The sequence below is a fragment of the Vespula pensylvanica genome, chromosome 14 (genome assembly GCF_014466175.1).
Source record: "Vespula pensylvanica isolate Volc-1 chromosome 14, ASM1446617v1, whole genome shotgun sequence".
Classification (NCBI taxonomy): domain Eukaryota; kingdom Metazoa; phylum Arthropoda; class Insecta; order Hymenoptera; family Vespidae; genus Vespula; species Vespula pensylvanica.
The window spans coordinates 4,791,957-4,802,141 of NC_057698.1; the positions used below are offsets into that span (position 1 = coordinate 4,791,957).

The 10,185-nt window shown below is 33.7% G+C and overlaps 2 protein-coding genes across 7 annotated transcripts; one reads left to right on the forward strand and one right to left on the reverse strand.

The window, feature by feature from the left end:
• The first annotated feature begins 590 nt into the window (after positions 1–590).
• LOC122634217 (cold shock domain-containing protein E1) lies at positions 591–6,860 on the forward strand. Of its 5 annotated transcripts, XM_043822926.1 has the most exons (12): positions 591–726; positions 1,634–2,430; positions 2,525–2,947; positions 3,033–3,212; positions 3,320–3,510; positions 3,602–3,812; positions 4,011–4,240; positions 4,322–4,583; positions 4,665–4,922; positions 5,004–5,209; positions 5,311–5,895; positions 5,984–6,860. In XM_043822926.1, exons 3-12 carry the CDS (start codon positions 2,549–2,551, stop codon positions 6,153–6,155), a joined length of 2,694 nt encoding a protein of 897 aa, XP_043678861.1. In that variant the 5' UTR covers positions 591–726; positions 1,634–2,430; positions 2,525–2,548; the 3' UTR covers positions 6,156–6,860. The 5 variants fall into 5 exon arrangements, with proteins under 5 accessions (XP_043678861.1, XP_043678860.1, XP_043678862.1 ...); XM_043822925.1 differs by having other exon boundaries at positions 1,634–2,947; XM_043822927.1 differs by having other exon boundaries at positions 1,634–2,947; positions 5,987–6,860.
• A 1,181-nt stretch (positions 6,861–8,041) lies between these two features.
• LOC122634223 (protein crumbs-like) lies at positions 8,042–10,147 on the reverse strand. 2 transcript variants are annotated; one of them, XM_043822940.1, is made up of 4 exons: positions 9,860–10,147; positions 8,724–8,861; positions 8,351–8,482; positions 8,042–8,274 (listed from the first exon to the last, which is right to left on the reverse strand). In XM_043822940.1, exons 1-4 carry the CDS (start codon positions 9,906–9,908, stop codon positions 8,210–8,212), a joined length of 384 nt encoding a protein of 127 aa, XP_043678875.1. In that variant the 5' UTR covers positions 9,909–10,147; the 3' UTR covers positions 8,042–8,209. The 2 variants fall into 2 exon arrangements, with proteins under 2 accessions (XP_043678875.1, XP_043678874.1); XM_043822939.1 differs by lacking the exon at positions 9,860–10,147 and adding an exon at positions 9,030–9,744.
• Between the last annotated feature and the right edge of the window lie 38 nt (positions 10,148–10,185).

A 10,185-nucleotide genomic window follows, 5' to 3' on the forward strand; every position in this document is an offset into this window, starting at 1 on the left:
TATGTACTAACAATTAAAAATCTAATGAATATATGATGTATATCACGCGCGTGCGCGGATTTTAAATACAGCACATATGTAAATATGATGTATATGCATGTATATAAATATATATATATATGTATGTATATATGTATGTATGTATGTATGTATATATATATATATACACGTATCACACAGATTTTTTTAATAATTATGTTTCTTATATTTTTCGTTCAATTTTATTATACTCTGACTGTTCATAAAATAAAAATGTTCGGACAATGTAATTCTCTGTTGTTATTTAAAATCGAGATATACCAAACATTAAATGATAGCAATTTATCAAATTGTTGATATTTGAAAAAAATTTTGAGGTTGGTATGTATACCAACTTTTCTAATCTACTGTGTATCTGTTATTATTTTGTCCAATTTTTTCTGCTAATGTCAATATTATGAAAAGTAATAAAAATAATATTCCGGATGTTACGATTACTTTTCTTTTTCAAATGTTAATTACAAGAAGGAGTATGTTGACGAATATTCTTTGATTTTTCGAGAAATAATATAAAATCTTTTTTCCTAGTCCAAGCACGTTAAAGCGAAAAACCGTTTCCGTTTACGATAGGAAGCAACCAGTAGGCTGTGGACGGAGATTTTGCCGCAGTTGCTCCTGTTTTGTGTGTGAATGCTGAATGTTGACATTCAACATGGCGGCATGTCGTCAGTGCTGTGCTGTGTCGTGGTGAGTTTTGTAAAATTTCCTACCATCGTACAATTACGAGCTTTGCTACGAATTAATCTAAAAAGATGAAAAATTGATATTTCCGATCATGATGTTGATATTCTTTAAGACGAATATACAACGGCGGTGTTACATTAATGCGATAAATCGAAGGACCTTATAAAAAATTAGAATCTTGTAACTAGCAAGCATATACGATATCTCAATGATCTGTTTTTCGAAGTAAATTAATAGGACAGATCTTTCAATTCTGGAACGATTTTTAACATCATAAATAATTATATCGAGCACATTATAATTTCTTAATTTCCTTTACACATTGATCAAATCGCGAATGATGTACATATTCTATTTCAAACTTACCAACTTATCCAAAGTGTTTTAAAGTTATTAATAAAGTTTTCGTATATCAGCTCGATGAAGAGCAATTTCCAAGTTATGATGTTTACTCCTAATATAATAAGAAATAAAACACATGTTTGATTTTTAAATTAGAGTTTCAATAATGTAGGAAAAAAACATAACACGGTTACAGGTTTTGATGATAGAAATCTCAGTGTCGTGTCATTTCTTCATTTAGTTAATAGGTAATATATATTGGTTATATATTTGTTACTACAAGAGAAACATAAAACCTATTCTGGAACAATAATGAAATAGAAACTTGTAATAATGATTACAGTAAAAATTTAAGACAGCAACCGATTATATTTATGCCAGAAACAATTATTTCTTTTTGTATCTTTTAATACAAATGTTGATTTGCCCATAATATTATTTGAATTTAAGATATGAATATGATCGCTAAATAAGTGATACAACTATCGTAACAAAGCTTGTAGCATTTAAAGTACGTTAAAGTAGTCTTTGAGGTATGATTGACCAGGTTTTTTATTTTTTCTTTCAGCTTGTGTAATTGTTAGTTTAGGACATTTTTGAAACCAAGGCTCACTGTAAATTTCACATTTAAAAGTTGAAGAAAAAACGCTAATATAGAAGTATTGGAAAACACAATCACACTCAGCACGCATTGAAGACATCTGAGGATTTTCAAATCAACAATTATTGTTTAAATCTCCTATGTTTTTGATTTACTCCTTTTATAAAGGATGACTGATGTTTAAGAAGAACACGGTTATTCTAGTGCACGCTAAATTGAGTAACTATCGAAGAGTTGTTAGTATATTAAAGCATACACACATGTGGAAAGTATCAGCAGTATATGATGTGCTAAGAATTTTGTACTTATACTAATTCGTAATCTATATTTACTGCATTGTTTATTTGTATATTGTGTACACAACAAAACTTGTGAGAAAGAGTTAGGTGAGCCATATAGTGACTGTAATAGTGATCGCGGCTGAGATTGTGTTGCTCTGCTTGGTTAATAGAAAATTCATATCCACATTTGAGGTGCCTCTAGAATACGGAGCTGCCTTGAAATTGTTCGAATAGCAATACACAACAGGTGTAACAAAATATTGTGGAACTGTCTCTCTTGCAATCTTATCAAGGAAGACAGAAGATCACGGAGGAGTTTGCGATTCTACAGCATTAAACAGCCTCTCTTCCTCTTCATTAAGTTCTTATAACATTATAATAGTGAACAAAGATATAAAGTACCAAGAACCGTTCTGTGATATCTATATCTTATCTGATATCTGTTAACATTTAAATGATTGAAAAGACTAAAAATTTGTAAATGTAAGTATATATATTATGGTGGAGCAGAAGTGAACATAAAAGGGATTAAATACTTGTTTCAAGGAAAAAGAAAAATTATACGTAAACATTATAGATAAAACTGTGCAAATTTAAAACAATGTCCAACAATCCTCAGTGGAAAACGTTCCAGCCGCCAATCATGAACTCTGACCCGGCAATACTTGACTACAAGTCTATGGCTCTACCGAGTCCCAAAGTTATAACAGGATCTCAACAACACACAAGTAACAATTATCGAAATGGTACTAACTACACTGGTGACCATTATTTGGGCTCTCTTTCTGGATGTGGTAAAAATGCTACCACCACCACTACTACTACTACTACTACTACGACTACTACCACTTATGGAGCCACGAGATTTTCTTTTGGGACATTAACAAATATGGAAGGAAATGTAGGTTACACCGGCGAACCTGCAACCAATAACACTACGTATCAAGATCAGTCTGCGAATCAGGGAACCCGTGAAACTGGTATAATAGAAAAATTATTAGTAAGTTCATTATAATTTGCATCGTTTACTCAACTCCATGGTTTCTACCATTGAATCTTCTTCTACATTGAAATATTTGTTTTAGCACTCGTATGGATTTATACAATGTTGCGAAAGACAGGCAAGATTATTCTTTCATTTTAGCCAGTTTAGCGGAAATATAGAACATTTAAAAATTGGAGATCCAGTAGAATTTGAAATGACTTATGATCGAAGAACAGGCAAACCTATTGCTAGTACTGTTAGTAAAATCGCTCCCGAAGTGGTAAGTGGAAGTGATAAATAGTTGTGTTTTTCTTTATACGTTCAATGGAGCTTAAAGTAAAATTAATGTCGTTCCTTTTTGAGTGACAATTCAATGTATTTTTATAGGTGTTAAGCGAAGAACGAGTTACTGGTAATGTGACAACAGAATTACAAGCTAGTGGTGATTCACAAGGTCGAATTAGTTACGAAAATCGAGGGGAGTGTTTCTTTTTGCCATATACCAAAGATGATGTAGAAGGGAACGTCACTTTGCGTGCTGGTGATAAAGTATCATTTCAAATTGCTACTAATCAACGGTATATACATATATATTTATTTGTAATATTTCCAAAAGTTTCTGTCCGTATTTATCAACTTAGTAAGATAATTTGGTACACTTAATTACAGAGGAAATTTGGGTGCGTGTCATGTAAGATTGGAAAATCCAGCACATCCAGTACGTTATCGCGGTGTTGTATGTACAATGAAAGAAAACTTTGGCTTTATCGAACGTGCTGACGTAGTTAAGGAAATTTTCTTCCACTTCAGTGAAGCAAAGTCCATGAAAGAAGAATTGAAATTAGGAGACGATGTTGAATTTATAATACAAACGCGAAATGTAAGACACCTGTTGCACTATTTCGCTTTATGCAGACACGTTGAATTATCTAACGTTCGAACTTAAAATATCATTCTTATTTTCGAAAGCAAGGAAGAATATTTTATGTATAAATGTTAGATAATTAATTGATCAATATGTAAAGCTAAATATTATTATATTTTGTAACATGGCTAAGTAATTATTTCTCTTATACAGGGGAAAGAGGTAGCATGTAACATTACTAAATTACCACCAGGTTCTATTGTATTTGAAGAGGTTAGCAATGAAGTAATAAAAGGACAGGTTTTAAAACCATTAGAAAGAGGTAATGCGGCACGTCATCATAATGATCCATTACCCGGACGAATTCGATATAGAGATACGGATCATTGCGAAGTTGAAGTTCCATTTGGTGATAAAGATCAAAAAGGAGATTTTACGCTCAGGTAGAATTATGTCTTGTAATTTTACTGGAATAACGTTCGCCTATGACGTTTAACAAGTTCAACGAAACTTTTTTACAACAGGCATGGAGATTGGGTCCAGTTTCGTATTGCCACAGATACTAGAGATCAATTAAAAAGAGCTACCGAAATATCGCTGTTACCAGAATCATTTACTGTATCTGGCGAAAGACGAGAACAAGGTATTATCGCGGCTCTTAAAGATGGATTCGGCTTTATACGTTGCGTAGACCGAGACGCCAGACTCTTCTTTCATTTCAATGAAGTTCTTGATGTTGATAGAGAAATTAGCGTAGGCGATGAAGTTGAGTTTACTGTTGTACAAGTAAGTTACATATTATATATGCGTAATTTAAAAGGTAATTATAAGATAATTACCTGTATGTCGTTACTCAACTTAATTTAGGTTCCTACATTTTGTTTCGAGGATCCTTCATCGTCGTTTTCATACACCAGACCTAGTGCAATCAGATTGAAACATTTACCAACCGGTACTGTTCAATTTGAAACAATTATAGAAAAGGACTTGATGGGTAACGTGGTAGAAGATACGAATGGTGTTCAACGAGGTTTAATCGGGTATACGAAAGATAATCAACAAAACGTAATAATGTTCTTTGCAAAGGATTGCGATCCTAAAAATATTCCAAGAGTGGGCGATAAGGTAAGAGTTTGACTAGATATTATATAGAATCATTACGCTTGGATTTCGCCCAACTAAACGTTTGCTGATCAAACGTTATAGGTTCACTTTAGTATTTGTCAAGTTAAACGAAACAAAGAATTAGTCGCTGTTGATATATCACTGGTGAATGCTGCCGGTGAGAAAATACAAAATGGAAACAAAAAAGCGAGCGGTCAAGTTTATCAAGGTTTTATAGCTGCGCTAAAAGATGGATTTGGCTTTATCGAGACGGTCAATCACGATAAGGAGATATTTTTTCATTTCAGGTAAAACAATGGGATATAAATAACGATCCTATGTGTATATTAATTAAACATAAAGTCATGTTAAAAATTGTTCATTAATTTGAATGACTGTTTTGTTGTAGTAACTTCGAAGGTGATACTGGTAATTTAGAGTTAGGAGCTGACATAGAGTGTACAGTAAGTTCTAACAACAGTAGAGGTTCGGGTGGGTGTATCGCCGCCGATCATGTCAAGCTTGTACCTCGTGGAAGTATTCCCAGGCCTACAGCAGTCAGTGATCCACTCGATGGAGTTGTCACGCGACCCTTACGCAGCGCAAATCCTGAACAGAGTGAATACGCTGGTTTGATCAAGATAAATCCAAGCAATGAGGAAGAAGAAATGCAAGAATACGAATTTGGTATAATGGGACTTGTCAACAAGCGTGAGTTATTGCAGATAGGTGATCCTGTGCAATTGCAAGTTGATTCTGCGGGTCATGCTTGTAACATAGTAGCTATTAGAAAAAAAAGAAGAGCAACCGTTGACGCGGTGAAAGGTCCCTTTGGTTTTCTCGCTTACGAAGTCGACGAAGGTAAAAAGCTCTTCTTCCATATGAGCGAAGTTCGAGATCACGCTACATTGCAGCCAGGGGACCAAGTGGAATTTGTTTTGGTGACGAATCAGCGTACTGGTAAATCCTCAGCCTGCAACGTAACTCGTCTAAGGTAATAATACATTCCTTCCTCGTGACATGTAACGATCTTCTTCTATTTCCTTACGTTCCTTTATCTGCCATTGTTTAATAATTTCCAGCAGTGACGCGGTTCAGCAACGACCCGAGCGTTTAATCAGCCGATTACGTACTATTTCTTTGGAAGATACAGGTCCGAAATTAACCGTAGTCCGACAACCCAGAGGACCGGATGGTACACGAGGTTTCAGCCAAGAAAGATTACAACATACCCCTGGTGCCATCGAGGAATAATGTCATAAAGAGCGTAATTATTGCGCTCATCCAAAATTGTAATCTACCATAACTTGTTTTTAATTCACACAAACAAACCAACAAACAAACAAACACGTACACACACGTACACGCATACTTCGATACAAAGATTATTACTATAAGCATGATCTTACAAACATTTGCCAAATCGAGACTAATGTGACAACAATAATTAATAACAATAATAATCAGTGAAATGAGTGGTGATCTTTTCGACAGATGGAAAGCGTATGAAAAATAATAAAACAACGAGCCATATTAACGTGTTAAAAAGGAGTAACCATGAATGACGATATAATTATATGCCCGATCTTTAATTAGCGTAAGGAATCTATTTGAAACATGTTTACGTTTTTCATTCGATTCATTTTTTACGCTTCGCATTTCCGTAAAACGTCCTATATCCTAAAACGTACCCATTAAGTTTGACGGTAAACTTATTTTAATAACGGCGCGCGTTTATCGACAAACAAATCACACAACTAACTTTTTATTACGATATCTCTAATAGCGGTTATTAAATATACCCTCTGTGATCTGTGCAGTCGTGTTTAAATATATCATGAAAAAAATTCAATAATATTGAAACATTACACATTGGGCTACCAAAAATTTGCTTGTTTCTGATGTTCTTAGACAATGTCCTGTCTGTCTTTATAAAAATATACTTACATGTTGATATAATCTTTATTTATATTATTTTCTTTAGACTGTTTTATCTACCCATAACACTTGTCGCGAATAATAATAATCGTCAATGGGACAGTCTGAGCTAAAACTAATTGAAAAAGACGCGTTGATAACGACTGACCAACCAATAATAAACAATCGACACGGATCGACCACGGATCATAAGATTAACGAGGGAAAAAAAAATCAGTCATTTTATGAATCATTTATCGAAACATTCATCAATATGATTGATATCATCGTAAGGAAGGGGAGAGAGGAAGGGAGAGAGAGAGAGAGACAGACGATCTTTCGTTTTGAAAATTATTGTATCACATTCTTTCTCTTTTAAACAAATGCCTAGTAATTTGTAAAAAAAGGCAAGATACACTTGGTCAACTTTGTTTGACCTAGATAATATATTATATTATTATACATATACATGTGTGTGTGTATATAATATATATATATATATATAATGTGTGTGTGCGTGTAGGCGCGCGCGCGTGTACACACATGCACATATATGTGTATAATATATATATATATATATATATAAATATATATATATATATACATACATACATACATACACACACACACACACATACATATATTTCGTTAAGTTCCTGAGGCAGTTTCGTGTTGTAAAATTAAATTAGTATTGTGGAATTCAATGAGAACATTTAACAACATTATTTGTGCAAAAGAACTTCACTTGTACATTTGTCCTTTCTTTTTTGTTTTCATTTTTTTTTTATTTTTATTTTTTTTTTTCGATATTCGAAAACAGTAAACGAGGTATACGTGGCAATATAATAGCAATAGATGATGAAAATAAAACGTAATAACGTAAAAGAGTAAAAAAAAGAAAAAAGAAAGAAAGAAAGAAAAAAGAAAAGGATATTAGGGACAAGCAGGAAATGACGCAAGCACTTGTCCTACGAAATTCATAGATTGAACACATCGTGTGTGCATACATATTGTAAAATTATTGATGAATAAATGATAAAAGTATCAAGTCTATTCTTCTCTTACTATAGATATATCTCAGTAAACACTTATAAATTTGCTGAAGGATCAAACGTTCGAGGAAAAGAAATTCGCGCGAGGGAAATTTGTTTATTTGCTATTTGTAATCGATTGAATTGTATTCTCTCTCTCTAAGAAAAAGTAAAGAAATATAATCAAATGAGTACAATATTGTTATCGCATGTTTATTATGTATGTACAAAGATGTGTATTCGAAAATATGTATATATCTGCTAACTTTTTGTACTTAACGTAAAAAGATTTCAGATTCGTAAATTTCAACGTAAGGGAACGGTGGGGGTGTGTGGGTACGGAAAGCAAGATTTTCGATGTCAGATAACAACACACTCGTAGGGAAACGGTCCACGGTAACGTAGATTGTTGGCTGCTGGACAAGCTGTAAAAAACTTGATTAGACATTCTTGATTAATCATGCATCGATCGATCAGTTTTTTACTTTGGCGTATACTAACATTTTTCACAGCGTGTACCATAATATCCTGTACCCTCGCATCGACATTTGAATCCTGGATTGGGTGAAATTTGCGAACAAGATCCACCATGCAAACAGGGATTAGATCTATAGCATATATCATTGAGTCTGCCTATAGAGAACATGAGAAAACGATTAGCACAAGATTTAGTTTAAACCGAATCCAAAACAATTTTTCTAATATTTTTACACGATCGTTGATATCAATTGAAAACACGTCGGATTATTTCATTATATTATGAAGAAGTCATTATAATTTTATTTCTCATTTAAAGATCAAATCAGAACATATTTTTACCCTTAATATTTAATTAAAACGAACGATTAACGGGTAATCGATCGATGGTCATTACCTCTCAATGCTAATTTACAATCTTCGTTAGTATCGTATCTATACTCGGCCTTACAACCGTAACCGCAGCTACATTGGGCATTATAAATCCGACATCCGTATCGCATCTGATCCAGTTCGCATGCTTCTGACAATGAACCTGTTACACGAAAGATCAGATTTAAGTATTTGATATAATATACGTAATGCGTCTATTACGTGTGCGGTTAACATATTTTCTTCCTTTTTTCTTCGTTTCATTTTTATTTACATTTTTTCACTCGGTGCGATTTTTTTTAAGCTTCGTACAGATAAACCATATACATACGTATATAATATGTATGTCTAAGGAAGGAAAACCGTTTGTTGTTTGTGCTGCCGGATACGGCCACTGCACTTCCCACTTGTCTAAATTGATAATGGCCTTTCGCAGATAAAAGATATGCGCGCGTGGGTAAGATAGTTCCTCCTCTCTCTTTTTTTTTTTTCATCTTCCAGCATCTTTTCTATCGACCGTCGCAATAACGATTAAAAAAAAGGAGTTCGAATTTTCTTATCACTCGACTTTGAAACTATGTAATATCTTTTAAAATCAATAATTAACATTTCGTGCGATATCAATATCATTTCGAAGTTTAAGTTTTTTTTACATCGAGGAAATGTTTCTTTCTATGAGAATAGAAACGGACAAGTAGTTATCGGAGAAACATGGTTATCGGAAGATTACGTTCAAAGTAAATCGAGACCTCGACGAAAGATGATTATAGTTTATTCTCGTAGATTAGACTCGCGAGAAATATATATTCTTTATATGCGCGTAGTAGATATTATATAGCTTTTCGAAACGTGTCTCTATCTTCTCCGAGTATAAATAGCTATTAATCTCAAAACTATATCTTTGAGGAAAAGGAAAGAGAACAACGTTCTCAAGTTTAACGACCCCTTTCCCTCCCTTTTTCACGATTCCCTTCATTCATGGTTCGAAGGCCCTATAATCGATCCTCGATCATCAAAAACGCATTCACTAAAATCAATATTCTCTATTCTATGAAATGATTACATTTCGATTAAAGATTATTATAATGAAGTTTCGTATCGACGAAAAGAAACAAAAAAAAAAAAAAAAAAGAAAAAAATCGATTCGTTTATCTATCATACCTATTGTTAGAAATAGAAAGATCGTTGTTAAGATCGGTCCGAGTATCATGTTGATATTTCCCGAAAAAATAAGGTCCGTTCGTTAGATCTTCGATTGACAATAGCGCCTGATATTAGGCAACCCTTTCTACACACGTTACACAGGTAAGCTTAACCGTTTCGCAGCGAATGTACCGGGACTAGAAGGAGGAAGCGTACTCCTCGTCAAGTCCTTACTCACTACGAGACGGTTGCTTACTGAGTAAGAAAAGAACGAAGCTAACGAAGCCAACCGAGAAACGTTTCCGACTCTCTAACTCGACTGCTGTTAGTGGTTACTCTCCGAC